This window comes from Ochlerotatus camptorhynchus, unplaced genomic scaffold, assembly GCF_037179485.1.
Source record: "Ochlerotatus camptorhynchus isolate MF236.1 unplaced genomic scaffold, CSIRO-AGI_Acam_v1.1 ptg000098l, whole genome shotgun sequence".
NCBI lineage: Eukaryota > Metazoa > Arthropoda > Insecta > Diptera > Culicidae > Ochlerotatus > Ochlerotatus camptorhynchus.
In genome coordinates this window covers 638167-660157 of record NW_027040588.1, presented here as the reverse complement: position 1 = coordinate 660157, position 21991 = coordinate 638167, and the positions used below count along the sequence as shown (strand labels likewise).

The 21991-nt window shown below is 40.7% G+C and overlaps 1 protein-coding gene across 1 annotated transcript in view; it reads left to right on the top strand.

Moving 5' to 3' along the window:
• SmydA-8 (SET and MYND domain containing, arthropod-specific, member 8) overlaps positions 1–21620 on the top strand; it is a 49093-nt gene extending 27473 nt beyond the window's left edge. The window contains exons 2-3 of the mRNA XM_065219053.1: positions 19883–20344; positions 20408–21620. Of these exons, the coding sequence (XP_065075125.1) occupies positions 19883–20344; positions 20408–20527 (582 nt within the window). The 3' untranslated portion in view covers positions 20528–21620. The remainder of the gene's footprint in view (positions 1–19882; positions 20345–20407) is intronic.
• The last annotated feature ends 371 nt before the right edge of the window (positions 21621–21991 follow it).

Genomic DNA, 21991 nt, shown 5'->3' with positions numbered 1-21991 from the left:
ACCTACACAAAAGGAAACTGACATCCAAGCGCCAAGCCGTGGTCGGCAGCGGACCAAAATGGACATGGCGCGCAAACCACTCTCTCTTACTGGCTTGCCTCATGCAGGCGAGCTAAGTTTGTCTCCTCGACGGCTTTAGGTTGTTTGTTATTGTACATTTAGCTGGAAAACGGCGTAATTTAAATATTTCACGCCTTGCGTGTATTTAAATTCTGCTTCATGCTGCTTTGGCCATGTTCCTGTTTGTACTTTTTGGAGGATTGAGAATCCATTTAGTATGCATTTTTAATGCTTTGCTTTGGCAAGGCTGACCCTAGGTGAGCTGGATGTAGGAATCTTCTTCATTTTTCTTGGGTATTATAGTAGCTCACTTGTAAATTTGTGCTTGCTTTCAACCTTGCTACCTGTACCTTTATTGCACTGGAATGTTGTACCTCGAGCAGGGTATGGCGCCCCTTTTGTGGGACCCCTCGGACACAACCCCCACATTTTCTGTACATTCGTATTAATCTAAAACAATCTGAACATTATATGAAAATTTCGAACTTCATTGATTGTACTAAACTGGACTAAACATTTGTTAACAATTCAATTTACACCCAATTGTTTGACGTAGAGTCACGTACTCGAAGCGAAAGAGTTCAATAAATCGATTTATTTCAGCTCGCTTCCCAAGAGCAAAACGTAGCAAACCAACCAACCAAAACAGCACGCTAATTTTAACACCTCCGAATAATTAGCAATCAAATTCCGAATCTGGCTGTCGGTTGGTCGGCCATCGAAGCAAGTGACAGGAAAATATCAAATAATTTCAAATGGTAGTTGGGCCGAAAGGTCCCGCCAAAAATTAGACCTTTTATTTTTGGCAGCGATGTCCCCTTAGCAATAAATGAGAAACAGATCATGTGACCGAGAGGATCAATTTCGCATCCCGATTTATAAATTTCGAAATCGGATCGTCATTCGAGAAGTACCTAGTGAACGCAACAAACCAAATAAATAGCGCTAGAGACACGGTTCATACCAATACCGATTTGAGAAGAGCACCGAATATTTTTATATTTTTTTTTTCGCTTGGCCAAAATATGTCTATGCTTGCGTGCTGCTACCGTAGGTATGACTCGACTTGACTCAGTGGGATATGGGTTCGAGTGAGAAAGCGGGAACCACGCGGATAGACGATTGACTCGGTTGGGGAAGAGGGGTTTCGGTCGGTACTGCGACAACGGTAATTAATGCTGAACGCGTTTCAACTCTAGTTCGGACGGCCACCCTTTGGCCGTATGTTCGTTTGTGGGTTAACGGTCATTTCTGCAAAAAAAAATAAAATTAAATAAAAACTGGTGCACGGGGGGAAATCTGTAATCTTTGGTTTAAAAATACGATAGATGCCAATCTAGTCACTTGTTAAGTAAACAATGCTCTAATGTTAGGGACTTGGTGAGGGAGCAGTGCTGGCCTTGCTTTCATTTGTTTGCTTGAACATTTAGTACACCCAACCGGAAAATGTAAGATTCTATTACAGATTTGTTTTAAAAATGTACAGAATTTTGTATTTATTCACCGCATGACTACGACTTGAAAACTATCTTACGCAGTGCAACAACTAGACCATATTGACACAGCATAAAGCATGGCCGGTCTAAACACTTGTTTAAATATTAGAAGTTTATTCATCAGGCAGAATTTGGATTTCCGGTTTATAAGAGGATACAAAAATTTTATATATAGGGTGTCCCCGAAAGTATAAGTACACTCTCAACAAGCCGCCATTTCCACCCCCGATGAAGTTTAACACCTGTTCATCGATGCGTGTTGTTGCTTACTTATTGCTCTACAAGTTTGTGTACGCTGAGTGCATTTTTTTTTACAAAATCAGCAAAATGCGAGGCATTTTCCCGGAAAAGCGCAAACAGATCGTGCACAAATGGTGCACTTTTCCCATCCTATCAGTAAGTTCTGGAAGTTTGGCGAAGAAGTTACCTTCGAGGACACATCGAAATCTGACCGTAAACCAGGACCGGTGGACCAGAAGATCATCAAGCTTACGTCAATAAGAAAAGTATCTCTGTTCAAGTTTTGGCCAAAAAACTGAGAACATCGAAGGGTAACGTCCAACGTGCCAAGGCAAACAAAAAACATGCTGAAAGCGTTCAAGAAGCAGAAGAAGCCGAAACAGAGTCAGAAACAAGCCGCATCCGTCAAACCGAGGGCTCGGAACCTATATGATAGCCTACTGTGTGACAAATTGGCATGAGTTATCATGGACGATGAAACATACGTAAAATATGCGTTGTTTGACGATGCCGATAAGTCAATTTTTACAGCGCAGTTTTGTTATCCTCCAAGTTCCATCCTCCAAGGAATTTGTACTAAAGGTTTAGTACGATTAGTTATCCTCCCATTCCATCCTCCAAGAATGTTATACATGTGCCCTACATTGAGGAGTATAGAAATCCGATCAAGCTCAAATCTGTACCGAATTTTTAGTACGATTAGTTATCCTCCAAGCAAATTCGTTAAAAAGTATTTCTAAACAATTTGTGCTCAGTAATATCGAAATTAATCACCGTCTTGTTCAAAGCTACATAACCCAAAACAAATTGAGGACATGACCATAATTCTGAACTCGTCCTTAGAGTCCTGCAGGCGAGTCCTGGTGTTGGAAACTCATGCTACGAACTTGTAACTTGGAGCATCTAAGATCGCAATTTTTTTTAAGAAAAAGGCTCCAAGTTACAAGCTCGTGGCGTGAGCTTCCAACACCAGGACTCGTCTGCAGGACTCTAAGGATGAGTCTTGAATGATGGTCATGTCCTCAATTGGTTTTGCGTTCAAGTTATGTGCCTTGAAATATTAAAAAATACCTTTTTCTTAAATTAAAAAAATTAAAAAAAATCGATCTTAGAGGCTTCAAGTTACAAGGTCGTGACATGAGTTTCCAACACCAGGATACGGCTGCAGGACTCTAAGGACGAGTTCTGAATGATGGTCATGTTCTCAATTTGTTTTGGGTTCAAGTAATGTAGCTTTGAACATTGCGAAACAAGACGGTGATTAATTTCGATATTTCTGAGCACAAATTGTTTAGAAATACTTTTTTAACGAATTTGCTCGGAGGATTACTAATCGTACTAAAAATTCGGTACAGATTTGAGCTTGATCGGATTCCTATACTCCTCAATGTAGGGCACATGTATAACATTCTTGGACGATGGAATGGAAGGATAACTAATCGTACTAAACCTTTAGTACAAATTCCTTGGAGGATGGAACTTGGAGGATAACAAAACTGCGCTAATTTTTACCGAAAATTTTTGTAAGAAGGCCATGGTTTGGCAAGCGATATGTGAGTGTGGCAAGTTGTCAAAGCCATTTGTGACGAAAGAGAATATGAACACTGACATTTCCGTCCGGGAGTGTTCGAATCGGCGTCTGTTGCCCATGATTCTACTACATAATAGACCTGTGCGCCGCCGCGCCACGCCGCCGCCGCCGACGATTTCCATACGCCGCCGCCGCCGATGAAATTGAGTCGGCGCGCCGCCGCAGTAAAATGGTTCACGCCGCCGAATAAATTTATGTCACGCCGATGAAATTTTTATCGGTAAAATGCATCTTGAACGCGTTGAAATTAGAACTTTTGTGCACGCTCGTTCGTGGCTACTAAAAATTGAGTGAAATCCCACTCAATTTAATTGAAACCAGATCTACTCTAAATTGAGTAACATAGCCAGCACCGAATTTTAACTTTTAAGTATTTAACAAAGGCTAGGTTTTTGTTGACGAGTTATTTCTACTCATTCCCATAAATCCAAAATAGCAGCAGAGATGCTCAAAGCTGTGTCCATGCTATCCCGCTCAAATGTTGCATCAACTGTTCTGTAATATCTGGAACACCGCGACTTTTCCGGCCGACTGGATGCAGGACGTCTTAGTGAAGGTCCCAAAGAAGGGGGAATATCCTAAATCGGATACAGGAGAGTTATCCTGAATCGGATCCAGAAGAAGATCGACGCAACACTGGTGGCAGCAGGCAGGATTCTGTGCCGGAAGATCTTGTGTGGACCATATTGTCACGCTCCACATCATCCTGGAGCAGGTCAATGAATTCCAAGAGTCCCTTTATTTGGTATTCATTGACTACGAAAAAGCTTTCGACCGACTCAATCTCGAGAATCTGTGGGGCGCCCTGAGACGCAAGGGAGTCCCGGATAAAATCGTCAACCTCATCGAAGCGCAGTATCAGCAACACTCAATACGAAACTAACGATTTTAAATTGGTTCACTCCTTGACTAGCCTATTGGTCCCAAGCAAATCGATTAACATACCCCATTCTAGTAGAAAGTCTAGTACTACACTATGTTTGTTTTGATTCACTATGAAAGTTTGACAGATAAAATGAGGGGTTCGTGGATTTTCTCATGTTTCGAGGGGTGCATCGATTAGCTTAAGACCGAAGATAGTATCAGAGATGAGCCAAAAAGTTGAGCTCGTTTCTTCGGGACTTTCTGGTCTTTCAGTTACTTCTATTGTATCAGGCTTTCATGTGCACAGTTCTGCAAAATGGCCTGAACCGATCAACAATGACAGAACAGCCGACTGAGAAGAGTGAGTGAATGTGGTTTACGAAGCACTGGAAGCCGTCAAATTAGACGCTTAAAATTGATGGAAATACCCAAAATATTGTCAATGGCGTTTGCATCGCGATCTGAATAAACACAGACCAACCTTCTCCAGAAATCGCGTTTCGATGATAATTCGAATAAGATGCATCAGTGCCAAACTGGGACTGCCGCCAGGTAACTTCAGAAGCTCTCAGTCAGCTGGAAACTGACTGCCTTCCGAACAATAGCAGTGGTTTCATTCAGCGAAAGGGTCAACTGTTCCAAAAAATCCAAGCAAGTGCACATTAACTTTCTCGCATCATCCGGGAGAAGAGAAACTTTTTGGGAACGATTGAGCTTCCACCTGTTCCAAATTATGCAGAAACACTTGCTGATTAACTGCTTCCAATGGATGATAATCGCCCTTATCGAGGATGCCACGAAACTTGTTGATCCAACGCAGGAGTAGAAGCTCGGTGCAATGGTCGCGCAACAGAACTATCGAAATATAAACAAATTTTGACGTTTAACCTTTTCCAGGCACCATTGATGCCGTCATAAAACTAAATGGAATAGGATCAAGCAAAATGACCTTAGATAAATACAATTCAGTCTGAAAATTATCTTCTTTGAAGCCAAATTAAAACGTTTTGTATTTGTTAGCGATTTCATGAAACCAAAATAGCTTTTTCACAATTGGCCTATGGAAAAACAATTTTTATACCACCGCCATATTGCTATTATCTTTTTACTATCTTCGTTTTTCATGATGTTTTTTCCATGAAAATAACTTTAATCTCATAAATGCATCATTGATCAGTAATAGAGATTCCGGAAATCATTTTATATCTCGGCTGGACGTAATAATTCATATAAAAATTAACTAAACGTTGTTTCCTAAATTAAAAATAATAAGTAAAATTAACGATTTCCGAAGGCGAACCTATTTTTTCGATCTTTCGAAGCATATTTCACATTAGATTTAATCTATCTCCCAAAAATAGACCACAAAATGAGAACTACTTTGATAATTTTGGTAATTCTTTCGCATTAGATGAGGAAATTTAAGAAGATTTTTGAAAGATTGTTTTTTTGAACAATGAATTTGGCAAGATCTGATGATATTTATGCATCCCTTTTTATCTTGATTAATGCTTTATTTTCAGTGCGGTTAGCAAGCTTCAAAGGCAATGACACAAATATTGATGCCAAATGGTTTTTATTGTAGTTTTAATAAGGATTTAAAATGGTTTTCAATGCTTCCGCAATATAACCTTTTTGCAGCAAATCAATCTTGAAGTGCTTCGAAAATATGCCCTTCAAAACCTTTTTCGAGGTGGGTCAACTAAATTATAGACTTAATGAGGTTTTGGTGGATGAAATGAAGGCAGAGCTGTCTTGACCAGGGTTTTATGAATGTTGTTTTATAGTAGCCTTGTAGTATTTCATAAAACGTTAAATATTACTTGGGAAGGACCACCGCTACTGTTCCTCATAGTAATCGACGAGATCATGGTGGGCAATTGACCGTGTATCGAACCGAGGGCTGCTTTGGCAGCCTATCATCATGGAGCATCTCAACGACTTCGATTTGACTGATGATGTTGCTCTACTATCACAATAGCGCTTTGATATGCAGAGTAAGCTCAATGACCTAGGCGAACGCTCCTCTGCGGCAGGTCTCACCATCAACGTCAACAAGACTAAATCGTTGGATGTAAACACGGGCAACCCTTCCAACTTCACGGTAGCGAGCTCCATCCTCGATGTCATCTGAAGCCGATAGCAACAGAAATTCGAGACCGATAGTGGAGGTGGGTCGGCCACACACTTCGACGGGGCGGACACGAAATCTGAAAGCAAGCGCTGGATTGGAATCCACTAGGACATCGCAGCAGAGGCAGACCCAGGGGCTCATGGCGGCGGAGCCTCAACAAGGAAATAAAGCAAGTTGATAAGAATCTGACCTGGGCCCAGGTCAAGACAAAAGCGAGCAGCCGCCCAGGATGGAAGTCTTTCACGTTGGCCCTTTGCACCTCCGGTGGTGTAAGTAAGTATCCTTGGTTGGTACCCTTGGTTGGTACCCTTGGTTCGCATCAAGGTATTGTGTGTGCCCGCCACCAGCACGCCTAGTGAATGAGTTTTCAACATAGCTGGACTGACCGTATCTGCACGACGTATCCACCCTAAAATGTGGATAAAACAATCTTCATTCATGAAAATAGCAGCATTTGCAAAAATAGAGTTTTGCAGTAAGCAGTGGCTATTACGTAATGCAACAGATTGCTTTAATATACTATCCACCCCTACATACGTACTTTTCTTATACTTAATAAAAGGGTTGTAACACTTTGCCATATGACTCCACCCCCTGTAATTTTAACAAGCACTTGACATACTTTTCTAAACAAATTCCGCATGCACGATTAATGAAAATGCTCAAAATTGAGTAAGAGTTAATCATATTTGAGTTCAGGTTACTCAAATTCGCGAAAACGTAGGTCACTCATAGAATGAGTAATTTTTTCGAAGCTATTCCGAGGAAAACTTCTTGAATACGAGGCAAACTGATTGTGGTTTTTGTCTGTCTACTAGTACACTTCTAACCTGTGTATAATTTTCTTGAATTTTCCCCATAGTCGAGAAGTTTTCCCGGGAAAGTGTCGGAAAATTTACTCATACTATGAGTGACCTACGTTTTAGCGATTTTGAGTAATCTGAACTCAAATGTGGGTAGAATTTTGTGTCCATGTTCGATTGGTTTGGAAAGTATCTTTTTTTCTAAATCATTAAAAATAAACTCACGCCGAGCAACGCCGCCACGCCGCCGCCGCCGAAAGCAAACAGCGTGACGCCGCTACGCCGCCGCCGCCGCCGCCGGCAGAAAACAACATATCACGCCGCCGCCGAAAATATTTTGATCGGCGCACAGGTCTACTACATAATAGCACAGTACGATTTCGGCCCAATTTGGTGTCAATACACTACTCGATACACACGGTTGCTTGGGCGTTACTTCGTGAAGCAGCTTGCCAACAATTTTGGTCGTTTCCTTCTATCGGCCCGAATGAGCTATATTGAAATGGCAGTTTGTCTTGAAAAACTTCAAGGGACAGCCCTATGGGGTTGTACGCAATGGTGACGTAGGACTACGTGGTCTTATATAATAAATGTTATTCGCTAACTGCAGCAGCAGCTTGTGTTTTGTGTAGGAATAGGAATTTGAGATTGGTTCTCTCTGTTTATACTCTTTAATATGACTATGATTGCCCTGAAAAGAACCTTTTGATATGGATTTTAGTTCTGACATGTTCAGAAATTTAACTCTTTTGGAAAATCTTGGTAGCCCTGAAAAGGGCCGATGGTATTACAGGCTTAAAGCCTTTGAAAGATGATGATGATGGCAGTTGGATCAGCAAATCGGACCAATCAGTAGAATTGCAACCGGCAAGTGTAACCCAAGAACCAAAACCGATCAGTTCTCTTCATCGATTTCCTCTTTTGATGACCATGGCTTCACTAACCTATTTCGCTCTATTTCTGCTATGCGAAACAGAAAGTCGATGAAGAAAATTGATCAAAATCACTTGCACCCCTGCTTCCAATTTTGGTTACAAGATAACAAATCTGGAGAGCATTTGTTGTGGTCGTTGAGGGCGTGTGGTTCTGAATATGGCGATGAGTGTGCAAAATGTTACGCAATTGCATCCTCCCTATTCGCACACGCCCGAAGATCGGAGGCGCATGCCACTTCGACTTGTTTCGTCTACTATCGACTCTCTGATGACAGTGTTGGGGAAGCAGCATATGCATGTATGTAATTGGTGAATTTGTTAGATATTTCGACGCTTTTGGACAATGCTTAATTATTTCTTGTTTAAAAAAATCAACAGTCGGAAGCAATGCTATCGATTTATAGAAACAATTTTGATCGATTGGTGATAAAATTATTGAAATTGGTCCATGGGCAGCTGAGTTATTAACGTTCAAAATCTTTCATAATTTCGTTACATGTTCCATTTTTGATTTTCACAAAGTGTATCCCCATATAGAAACCACAGACGTAGTCCTACGTCAAAAAGGAAGAAGATTACATCATTATAACATTTCCATTTCGTTCGGATTTGATTATCTCTCATTTGGCAATTTTGAGATATTTGATTCCCTGTCAGTAAAATAAAACTGAGCGTGGGAAGGTTGTATAATCTTGATTTTATTCCTTCACACAAGTCGGGGGAAAACATGTTTCAATCAATTTAATCACTACCGTCATAAAAAAACACCTTGCGCTGAAGCCGAACAACTAAACAACCGAATAACGATCGATTCAAACATAAAAACGCCTTCCAATGTTAGAAAAACACATTTTTAAAATGCATTTACAATCCAACTCCCATTGTTTGGCACTAGCATTTTGGATTAATTTCTCCCTGCAATCACGTTTTACTCTGAGGCAATTAAACTTATGAATTTCACAAGGCGATTTATGAAAGATTTTCGTTTAAAATGAGGTAGCTGTTAATTGGACCGTACACGCTTGCTTTTATTGACAGTAATCGTACATTCTATATTGACGTCAATAGATCGATATTGACAATATTTCTGTATTCACATCATCAATATTTTTGTCAATAATTCCCCTTCGCGTCAATATATTTATGCGTGTGGGGATTGCTTTATATGTCTTTACACTAAAAATAACTTTGTGGTGAAAATTACCATTTTTGTGGTTAATATTGAGAGACCAGCGGCAACGTTTTTCAACCGGAGTGATTTCATATTTAAGTTAACGATAAGTGTAGTATTTTTTACCATTTCCGTAGCATAGGTTTTTGGTAGTAATTTTGATCACTGGGTTGTTAACTCAACTATTAATAATTGTATTGTTAGCCGGAAATTTTCTTATTTTAAACACGCGAAATAGTAAATTTACTATGGTATTGTAGAAACTAGAGTATAATAGTATTCTGAACATTGAAATTAATTTATTAGGCGTTCAAATTTTATTTGCGACATTATTTACAAAACTAAACTATACAAAATATAATTGAAGAAGCTAATTTCAAATAACAGACTGAAGTGGTAATTTTTATACGATAGATGAGGAGATGAAAGCATAGAATTGTTAGTTCCGTTTAGAGTACGGCAGTGTAAAAATTGCGTATAGAGAGTAGAAAGCCAGCTAGACAACTTTTAGGAAGGTATAAATCAGTTTTATCATCTCTCTTTACCAAACTCCCCCCTTTGGTGAGGGGTGTGCCCCCCGCCACCACTGGCAAAAAGAGATGATCGCCGACCCGCTCATGTACCAAAGATGTTTTTGAACCAGTTCTACCGATTTTTACCGCACTCCAGTTGTTATTTGAAGGAAGGCATCTCTTTACCAAACTCCCCCTCTCCAAAGGGGGAGTTTGGTAAAGGGAGATGATAAAACTGATTTGTACCTTCCTAAAAGTTGTCTAGCTCGCTTTCAACTCTCTATATGCAATTTTCACACTGCCGTACTCTAAACGGAACTATCAATTCTATGCTTTCATCTCCACATCTATCGTATAAAAATTACCACTTCAGTCTGTTATTTGAAATTAGCATCTTCAACTATGTAAATCATTGACTTCACGCAGAAGTAATACCAACAATCAATACGAAACTATCGATTTTAAATTGGCTCACTACTTGACTAGCCTATTGGTCCCAAGCAAATCGATTAACGTACCCCATTCTTGTCAAAATTCTAGTACTACACAATGTTTGTTTTGATTCGCTATGAAAGTTTGACAGATAAAATGAGGGGTTCGTGGATTTTCCTATGTTTCGAGGGGTGCATCGATTAACTTGGGACCGAAGAGAGTACCAGAGCTGAGCCAACAAGTTGAGCACGTTTCTTCTGGACCTTCTAGTCTTATACTTACCCTTATGGTAATACTAAACATAAAGTCAAAGTACACAAAATACTTTTTCAATCTTACAAACTTATTTTCACTTACGGTGTAGGGTTTTTGATCTAATTTCCGTCCTACTAAGCACAACCCGCGCTTTACCTCTCTTTTCTGAACGAGTTCAAACAAAAAAGGAAAATTTCTATCAAAGATAACTTCTGAATCTATTCACCTTTCCATACGATTTGATAAAGAGTCACAAATTGTTGGGATATTGTTTAAAATCTAATACTGCTTCTTGATTCTAAATTCGTTCTACGAGTTTCAATGCCGTCCTAACGCATTGAAACACCATTAGATTTTATTCGTCCTACGGATAAACGTAGAAATGGGGATTCGCTAGGAGCGCTTCTTTTGTTTTGAGAACAATGAGTGTAAATATTCAAACAATGCGCTCTAACAGGATTTATGTTGTAGCTAATGAACTAACGCATCGGAACAAACCTATTATCGATTTTTGCACGGTGAAATCATTGAATTATTGATCTTTTCTGATCGATAGAACGGAAATGGGCGATTACGACAAAGTAGCGCTCTACCCTACATATGAATTGGTGGCTCACCGAAATAGCTTATGCTTCTTTTATAATAGTTGTCTAATGGATTACGAACTACAAACAGCAAACAGCAGCTGCTTCTGTTTCGTGGTATAGCACACTTTTTTCCCACACCATTAGTTTTTGGCGGAGTGCATGTTTGTAGGCAGTCCATTTGGTTAAAGTGCCTTTTCGTCCAGCGGCATGCTCCACAGTATATCATTGAGCTAAAATTATGACTTTCAGAATTTGTCACTAACTAAGAAAATTTTCCATTCAGCTTACCAATCAAAATGTAATAAATCACTCGATCCAGACCCCATATTTCGGTGATCAAGTTGTGTAGCTCCGGATTACCATCATAATCCAAATCAGTATCTAAAAAAAAAAATAAATAACGGCGCCAAATAAATTTTCCGAGAAAAGATAATTCCTACACTTTATTAACCTACCGTCAGAGAGCTCTGAATCCTGCGGGTCTGCAACAATCAATTCCACATAGTGGCGTGAGTCTTCGTTCGATTCCATTAATTATACGTCCGATTTAATTAATTATGTATACATTAAAAGCACTTGTTCACCCGCTCGATATGATCAATGATAAAATGACGTCTTGCGCATAAACAAACACTAACCAAAAAAATCTTCCTTGTTATAGTTGAATTGACCACAAAACCTTATCGGTTGAATGTTGTATGTAATGTAAGCTTGATAATACCAACAATCAATACGAAACTATCGATTTTAAAATGGCTCACTAATTGACTAACCTATTGGTCCCAAGCAAATAGATTAATGTACCCCATTCTAGTGAAAATTCTAGTACTACACTATGTGTGTTTTAATTTGCTTTGAAAGTTTGACAGAAAACATGAAGAGTTCGTAGATTTTTCCATGTTTCGAGGGGTGCATCGATTAGCTTGGGACCGAAGAGGGTACCAGAGCTGAGCCAAAAAGTTGAGCACGTATCTTCGGGACCTTCTGCTCTTAGAGTTACCTCTATGGTAATACGCCTTTTTAGTAGAACATACGCGATCGATGCAATCTCTGGTGGTGAATAGGAGAACGTTAAATAGAGTGTTATGGGCAGACATTTTTGCCGTGAGACATAGGAAGTAGAACAAGGGGGTTAGTCACTCTGCACACCAATCTTGGGACAACTTTTTTTTTATTGTGCCGCAAGTGTGCACCTGCTGTGCCGATTGTGCCGGTCATAGAGTAAGCTGCGATTTTTTGATTTATAAAATATGAATATTATGGTATATTTAGCAACCTGGTTTTCTGACAGCTTGAATGCTTTGGCCTGGCTGCTGGGATACGAGCTGACCGATACGATTACGGTGCTGTGTGAAAAGTCCATCCTTTTCCTGACCAGCAAGAAAAAGGTCGAGAAGGACGGTGAGGAGGGCATTCCGTCGGTGAAGTTGTTGGTTCGGTATAAGAAGGACAAAGACAAGGCAAACTTTCAAAAGCTGCTGGAGGCGATTTGAAAATTTGAAAGGGTTCAAAAAAACTACTCTTCAAAATCGAGCAAAGTGCATCCTGTGAATGTTCCTGATCAACCGGCAAGAACAGGATTCATTCCAAAGAATGATATTGATTTTACAGTCCACCGTGGTATCGCTATCCTATAGCAATGTGTATGGACCGATACGGATTATCCACAGATCCAGATCCTACACAAGGACACTACACGTCGTCATGTTGAATTCCAGATAGTTGCCACAAACAGAGAATGTTACTGAAACCGATTTTTCACCCGTGTGGGTCCGGACGTGAGTCTTCAGGTTAAATAAATTGTTTTCCGTAGTATGAACAGTTAAACCAACAATCAATACGAAACTAACGATTTTAAATTGGCTCACCACTTTAGTAGCCTATTGGTCCCAAGCAAACGATTAACGTACCCTATTCTAGTTGAAATTCTATTACTACACTATGTTTGTTTTGATTCGCTATGAAAGTTTGACAGATAACATCAGGGGTGTGTGGATTCATGCAGAACATGCAGGAGTTAGAGTTACCTCTATGGTTAAACCACCCGGTGAAAACTAACGATTTTAAATTGGCTTACCTATTGGTCCCAAGCAAATCGATTAACGTACCCCATTCTAGTATGAATTCCAGTACTACACTATTTTTGTTTTGATTCACTATGAAAGTTTGACAGATAAAATGAGGGGTTCGTGGATTTTCTTATGTTTAGAGGGGTGCATCGATTAGCTTGGGACCGAAGATAGTACCAGAGCTGAGCTAAAAAGTTGAGCTCGTTTCTTTGAGACCTTCTGGTCTTAGAGTTACCTCTATGGTTAAACGGCTTTGGTGATGAATTTACCAACGAATGACGGCTGACTTCTTCCTCGTTTGGAAACGAACGCGAACTCAAATATTGAAATGAATCCTGCAATATGTGCGTCTTCATGTGGGTTTTCAGGTTATTCGATTTGGTGAACGTTTCATGGCAAATCTGGTGTGTTATTATTGTGCTGCTTCACGTGATCTCCCATATCGTCCTCATTTATGAAGACTTTGGTGCATCCAGTACATCCGGTGTTGAACTTCTGCTCTGCTCAGTAAATCTGGACGTGTTTGGCCAGCCCAGTTGGATGATGAAGCTACGGTCGATAGACCTTGCAGGCGAGTGAAGAAGTACGCATGTGGGTTGTTGGATTATTCTTCTCGTTGAAAATCTTAAGTAAATTGTGTAAGCAAGGGCCGTTCATTCCAGTGGGTCCTAACGTGAATCTGTAGTCGATTGCCTTAAGTATTTTCCACAGTTTTCACACTTGTACGACTTCTGTCTCGAATGACCCAGCATGTCCTGCAAAGAAATGATCTTAAAGAAAATCCACCAAATCAACATAACAAGACAATTCCTACCTAGGTATACGGCTTTTCAGAGCTTTGTGGTGCACTGTTAGCTTTGCAGCTGTCTAGAACTTCTGGTATACAATTCAGCTTTCACAATGCAGCGTTCTATTGTGAAACTCATTTTGAGAATACAAATGAATATACTTGTAGAGAATGGGCTAGGTGTTATGGAATCAACGTGAAAAGAATTCTATTTGTATCTCCCCTCGTCTCACCTCAGTCTCACGTGGCTTTCAGCGCTAATGTACCACAAGCGGACATAACGATCCGTTCTTCTCATTTCCCTTTGTACTAGTTCCAAGTATTGATCTCAGCAGTAGCTTGAGGTTCAATATGCAGAAGAAGTAGACTGTGGTGCTACCGGACGAATGGATTCGCCATAATGCACTGCAAGTATACTGATGATCCAACGTAAAGCCGGAGATCTGAATTATTCCATTAACATTTTTTGCTAATGTAATTTGATCACTGTTTTAACACACCGATACTTATGTAACTATCGATTATAATAACTTCTAGCAAGATGACTCCAAATTATTAAATTGGATCATGAAATGGAACGAGATCGCATCGTATCCGGCCTTCTCCCTTCCACGCCTGCAGACGCCGCATGTGTGGAAATCGGAATTCTCCCTTTCCGCTATCGATCTGCTGCAGCCATTGCTAAGAAAGCCGCTGCCCTCGCTGCTAAGACATCCGGGAACGAAAGGGTCTTTTTCCTCAACGAGGGGAACAGAGCCCTCCGCACTGCAGCCAACCGTTACCGCCCCCGGTGGCCAGGGTCCACTGGCGTGGAGAAAAGAGTTGACGATCAAACGTCGTCAAAATGGATAAGGGGATTAAGAGTGGATTCCAAGCCGGAGATAACTCTGTAGGAAGATCAAGGAAACCGTGCGCTCCTGGCCGGACAGCAAAAAGTACAAGGACCAGCGGATCATATCAAGACTCCGGACCGGCCATGCGAGGATTTCCTGTAATTTCGATGGGACACCTTTCCGCAAGGTCTGTTCAATTTTCAGCATCCCCGCCTCGGTGGAACACGTGCTATGTGTCTGCCCGGAAGTTCCAGAAGCTACGCGAACAACATGGACTCCCGGAGAACATCAGTAATCTGCTTGGCTACGACCCCTCGACGTTGGCTGCGCTGATTGCCTTTCTGAAAGAAGCCCACTTGTATGATCAAATCTAGCCCCCCGTCGGTGGCTGCACTGATCGTGTGCTTTTTACGTTTCTATTTTTTCTCTGCCGTCGGGGTTTCTCCGCCGGACCGGGCACTGTCTGCTACGGTGGAGCTCTACCTTGTTCGCGCAACCAGTCCTCACCACAGCCCCGATCTAATCCTCACCTTACATTAAGTTTTTAAAATGTTGTCTGTCTCATTCGTTGGGTAATCACAGCCAGTTATACGTCACGTTCATGTCAAATTGAAACCTATTGTTTAGGCAGGATTTAGCCTGATCATCTGCTGTATAACGTGTAGCCTATGGCTAAAAATCACGGTAATAAAGAAAAAAAAATACACAATGATTGCTTAAACATAAAATGATTAAATTTTAATCATTCTTTGTTCAGTAATATTTTTGAGTGAACAATTTCAATGACAGCTGTTCAGCAGTGCTCCCATTCAATTTAATGAACCATCCAATGCCTACGAGATTGTGCCGAAGTTGTGCCGTAGAACACTTTTTCACTTTTCCTGATAAAATTGATTCATCGGAGATGCTCCAAAACCTGATCTACAGTCGCAAAAAATAATTCTGTATCACGCAAGGATCCTCCTGATGTTCAGGAATATTGTTGTTGAGAAAAATTGAAAATTAGAATAGTGCCTTTTAGTGGTTATGATCTTTCGGATTTCTTTCTCATCTCTTTTCCTTTGGTTTGGTTTGTTTTTTCCGTCGATCTTGTTTTCCGTGCTGAGCACCAATGCTACCGACGTGCCAGGAAGGCAGCTCCCACACCTGGACCCTACCTATCGACCCATCAACTCATGAACCGGGGACCAACGGCTTTACTTCACATCCGAAGGAAGGCGTGATCAGAGATGTTATGCCTCAGAACATCCCGGCGGCGCCGACTGGGATTGAACCCAGGCCTGCTGGGGTGAGAGGTAATCACGCTTACCACTACACCACCGGCGCCGTTAAATCTTTCTCTTCTCATTACCAATGGAAATTGGCAAGATGTTCAATGAAAAATGCTTAAAATTGCGTTGTGAAAAGTCCTAATTCTGATGTAAAAAAAAAACGGTTTGGTTGACGATTCCTCTAGAACCCACGTGGCGCGTTCTACGTTGGTGGTGCATTAAAAAGGCCTATGAGCTTTTGGATATGTCAGCTGTCACTTCCTAATTGGTGATCCAACGATAGCGCTCGTGGCGAATAGGAGAAATAGAAAAATGATGATGGTTTCAGAATTTTCGCCCTCATCACTCTTTTGAGGGTTCCCTTATTCACCACCAGAGGTTGAATCGATCGTTTAGTTTCCATTAAGACATATAGGCGCATGCAACAGAAACTAAGTGATAAAACTGAAGATTTATAAAACCATCCCAGCGGTTATGATCTTCCTGATTTTTAATGTGTGGCTCTTGGTGTGGCTATTTGAGCTGTCGATCAGTTTAAAAAATAGAAAAAAATACCACTGCCGATGGAAATTTGCAAGATATATATAAAAGTATGCGTTAATTTGAGATGTAAAACTGTAATTTTGATGTAAAACTGTAATTTTGATGTAAACAAACGGTTTGGTGGACGTTTTCTCTCATAATACGCCTATATAATAGAAACTAAGCGATCAATTCAACCTCTGGTGGTGAATAGGAGAACGCCAAAAAAGAGTGTTGTGAGCAGACATTTTTGCCGTGAGAGACATTGGAAGCGGAACACTTTTTCACTTTTCCTGATAAATTGATTCATCTGAGATGCTCAAAAGCTACAGTTGAAAAAATTAATTCTGTATCGTTTTTGCACGGCTCCTGCGGTGTATAGGAATATTTTTGATGAATAAAATGGAAAATTGAATAGTGCCTTTATGGTTATGATCATTTGGATTTCTTATGTGTTAATAGTTTAGGTGAAAAACAGTTCAGATCTGTGGAAAATCGTAAAAAAATGCTTTAAATTGCGCTGTGAAAAATCATAATTCCGATCTAAACAAACGGTTTGGTTGACGTTTCCTCTCAAACCCGCATGGCTCACTCTACGTTGGTGATGAATAGAAGAACTATGAGAGTGATGATGGTTCAAGGGGTAAGTCACTCAGCACATTGTGCCGAAATTAGATTCGGCAAAGCTTGGGCACATCCATCTGCAAACCTTCGGCTCAACCTCGGAATTGGATTGTTGTAATAAAATGGGAGCACTGTTAGACAACTGTAATTGAGCTTGTTCACAACATTACGTGCTGTTTGACTGTATATTCAGAAACATCCTCTAATTGAATATACCAGAGTAACTCAGACCAGTTGTTCACTTATAGATCTAAATACGAAATGTAGGTTCTAGAGTGGGCTCAAGAGAGAGAGATGCAGTTAATCAGACGCCATTAGTACCCTTAATTCAAATAATGCTGCAACTCATACAAAACAAACTACAGAAGTCTATTCATCATCCTCTATAGTCGGTCTCCAACAATGTTCCCCACCGGTTCCAACTCTTTCCAGCCGCTGATAGGCCGTTACTTTATGTCACGAAAGGCTAGGTTTCAGGTCTGCTTTTGAGGGCATTATAAAACCCTAAAACACAGGACTTTTAATATCCAATAAACGCAAAATACCGAAATTTTGGATTCCCGCCACTTCCCACGTCATCCTCAATCCGATTTATCCTTGCAATTTCAAACCAAAACATTCAAGGTGTCAGAAATACCGGGTTGCCGGAATGGATATTTTACAAGCAATCGCAGCTTGTTCTATGACTGGCATAATCGGCACACCTGTGGCACACTTTTGGCATACTGACAAAAAAGATGACCCAAGATTGGTGAGCGGATCTGACCCCTTGTGATGGTTTCAAAATTTTACACGGTGAGGTATACGAGTGAGTGTAATCTTAAAATGCTTTTATTTTGCAAATGGAGTAGTTAAATTAAATCTGGTTAGTGCTACGTTCGTAGAAAACATAAGGACTACTCAATAGACATATAATATAAAAAAAAAACATTATTTCTTTTCAGATTTTTAGGTCTATACATAGGTTTCAGCTTTTCTACCACTGTAGCAGCAACCAGATTTAAATAAAATGGCCGATTAGCGAGCAAGCTTGTTTTCCGCGAGAAGCCGAGAGATGTCGTTACTGAGGTCCTATGACTTGAGATACTATGTTTACAAGAAAAACTTTTTCAAAGAGTTACGTCTGTTTGTCTGTGGTCTGATGTTGTATTTGCAAGCTAATACAACCTTTCACTACACTGTATTGTAATAGTTTCGGATAATTGTTTCACTGAACTGTGTTTATGCGAAGAGAAAATCGATCTTCGCAGCTAGGCCATTATGATTCTGAACGCTAGATTGTCACCTTTTCTGATTAATGTATCCATGGGGGGTGCTTGAAATCGTCATCGGCAGATGCTTCTATATATTTTTCATGAGAAAAATGATGATTTATAAAATTGTACCAGCGGTTATGATCTTTCGGATGTTTAATGTGTTGTTATTTGAGCTGTAAATTAGTTTAGATCTGTAGAAAATCGTAAAATGAAACCTCTTCCTATGTAAATTTGCATTATGTGCAATAAGATATGCATTATTTTGAGTTTTGAATATCGTCATTATGATGTAAACAAACGGTATGGCTGACATTTTCCTCTCAAAATCACCAAGCCCACTCTACATTGCAGGTACATCGAAACAGCCTATACCTTATCGATGCAAATAAATCCAGATAGAGCTGGAATTAGGACGTAACAGCTTTTGTAAACAATGACTTCTCTCGACGATTTCTCGAAAGTCATGGCTCTCCCTGGCAAATCGACATCACCATCGAGTAGGGGAAGACCTCCCCTACTCGATGGATATGTTGGTTTGTGTAGGCGTGCCTTGAATTCCTAGAAATCAACGAGAGAAGTCATTGTTAACAAAGACTGTTACGCCCTAATTCCAGCTCTATCTAGAAATCAGTGATAATGTTTTGAAACTTTAAATCAAGCGCCGATTGGAACAAACTGCTGTCTTCCAGAAATTTACTAGCCGCCAGCAACTGAAAGGAGTGCCACTTAATTTTGTCACCGTCATGCAATCCACTAACAATTCCACTACACATTTATCAATTCCACTTCCCATTTCTAATTATTTCCAATTTGCAGCACGGCCTTCTTCGATCTCTAGAAAAACACATTTGTAAAATCACTCAAAACCTGTGAACAGAGTTGCCAAACATAAATAGTTTAGTACGCAATTTATTCAATAGACGTCTTTGCGTTTTGTTTCGAATCATTCAATCCTTAAGCATGGTGAAAACATTGACATTGACACAAGATTCACCGATAGGCCGTAGTATGCAAAACAAGCCCAAACATAAACCTAGAATTTCAAACCTCCTTGAAATGCTAAGAAAGCGCTAAATTACCTTTCATACGGCAAAAAGCCACCCTGTAGGTCCTTTTTCACTCAAAACGGGCACATCCCCACGCCACATGAGGCTCCTGGGAGCGTGAGCGAAAGCCTTCAATTAGATTGTCGACCGTCGGTCTGTCGGTCGAACGGAACGGTCCGAGCGGATATTCTAATTCAACTTAGCAAAAAAGCTGCAGCAGCAGAAAGGGGAAGCAAAACATTGTATCGTGACCCAAAGTGACGGCACGATGTCACGCAAAAGTTATTTTGCTAATGACCTTCGGTGCTCGGAGCTCGGTTCTCTTTGTGTTCTAAATAGCACGTCCAAATGGAAATGGCTTTATTTGAAATGTGTTTTCTTTTTTTCTTTCCAGGAACTGGGCACCTACCTGGGAGCGTTGAAGTGCGTCCGGGAGAACTGTCCGCAGGGTCGAATGGTTTCGCTGAATCCCCTGAAGGTGTCATCCGTTTGGCAGTGCGACTCGTGTGGGCTCACCATGAGTAATGCCAAGGTCACCAAGATCCAGGAGATTGCCGGCCGGATGATCCTGAACAATGCCGTCAAGAAGGACGCGGCGTATATTGTGGAGTACCTGAACGATCACGTGTCCAAGTTTCTACTACCGTGCAATCAGTTTACGGTGGAGCTGAAGCTTCAGGCCATCCGGAAGATCCAGGACGATTCCAGTTTGGAGTTGCTGGTGGAGAAGGAGAAGTACTGCTTGGACATTTTGGAGATACTGGCCAAGCTGAGCTATGGCGAGTGCTTCGTAAAGGGAGTGCTGTGCTACGAGCTGTTCAAGGCGCGGATGGTCATTGCCGCCCGGCAGGAGACGGTTGGTTTGATTGAAATGCCTTAAAACCATCAATGTTTGAATGGTAATTTTTATCTATTTTAGTCGTTTCCGGACGAGGATGTGCTTGCTCACCTGCGCAGTGCCTGGATTATTCTGGGCTGCAGCGGAAATCGGCCCCGGGACTTGGATCAACTCGCTCAAAGCCACGGTTGTAAAGTTTGACAATCGACAGTTTCAAAACGATGCGATCAGTAGGTGCTGGAAGAGGAGGAAGAATATAAAAAATAAGAAGAACAATCAAACGGTTGTGCTTCCGTTGTCCTTAGTAACAAGAATTGATACGGAAACAGAGGGTTGTTTTAGTCAGCAATCAAAGCAAGGCACCCGCACAAACACGAACGATGCACATTTTTGTTCCACACAGTGATATAATTACAGAATAGGAAAGCTAATAAGCAAAATAGCAGAGTGCGATGGTCGATGAGATTTCAAGTTTGATTGACAGGTAGCGTGCATTTAGGACAATTTTGCTCACAAGAAAACAGTTTTTTTTTTCTCTTAAAGACAGCGAAGGAATTTGAAACGTACACGAAATGACACTGACACTCGCGTTGCCGTGGTGATTTGCGTTTTTTTCTCCCACGCATACTCTAGCTTTAGGCCCCCGATGGACCTAAATACGATTTTGAAACATTTTTATATCGTACTGAAGGAGACACAAGCAAAATTGAATGCGTCGTTCTTGCTCTAGGTGAAACGGCACTATGAATGAAATAAGAAGACAAAAAATGAAGTAAATTAACACATGTTATACACTCGGATTGACGCACAAAGACTGGCACCTTTCGCGCACCTCGTCCTTCTCTAAATCGTTAAACTGTCCCAATGTACACATCTCTATCCGCCTTCTTTCCGACCAGCTATTTACATTTCTCTAATTCTAGCCGCACGGTTTCGCGTCTTTCAAATCTGTCCATTTGTTGACATAGAAAAAAAAATAAGACTAGGTATCTATTTCCAGCCATTACACCGACAAGCGTGAGACTCTTTAGGCTAAGTCCTCTTCCCGTTTGTCGAAAACATTATGAAAGTTTTCAGCTCCTTTTACAATTTTAAATCTTAAAACGATCTTCTCAAAAGGCAGCAGATGGAAATCAACGTTAAAATATCAACCCCAAAAGAATAAAAGACGAAGGAAATGAAATCACAAAATATCGAAATATTTATTCTCCCTCTCTTTCTAGTCAAGTTCCAAACCAATATAATATAGGCAGCAGATTTTCCCTCAACAATTTAGACAAATCAATACGAAGTAAAGTACATACAAACACACAAATATAACTATATTTTCTCTATACCAAATTAAGCAAATGAATATGAGATGAATAAACTTTACGCTTTAAAACAAAAAAGAAACGAAATAGTGTCAGAGCGAGTATATGAATTCGAAAGCAATTAAAAGTTGGCGGAAGCCACCTGTGGTCCTATTTTTGTAATAATCTGTTGCTTTCTTATTCGGCGTGGGACAGGAGAGCGACCACGTGGTTTGCTCGTTACATGATTCTCGCTCTCGTGCTCGTGGTTTGAAATTCTCTCGCCGCGAGCTGAGGAGAGAGCGAGAGTTGGCCGAGCTGTGGGTGGGAGCAACAACCTTTGGCCTCTGTGGGATGCGATGCGAGATGCAGC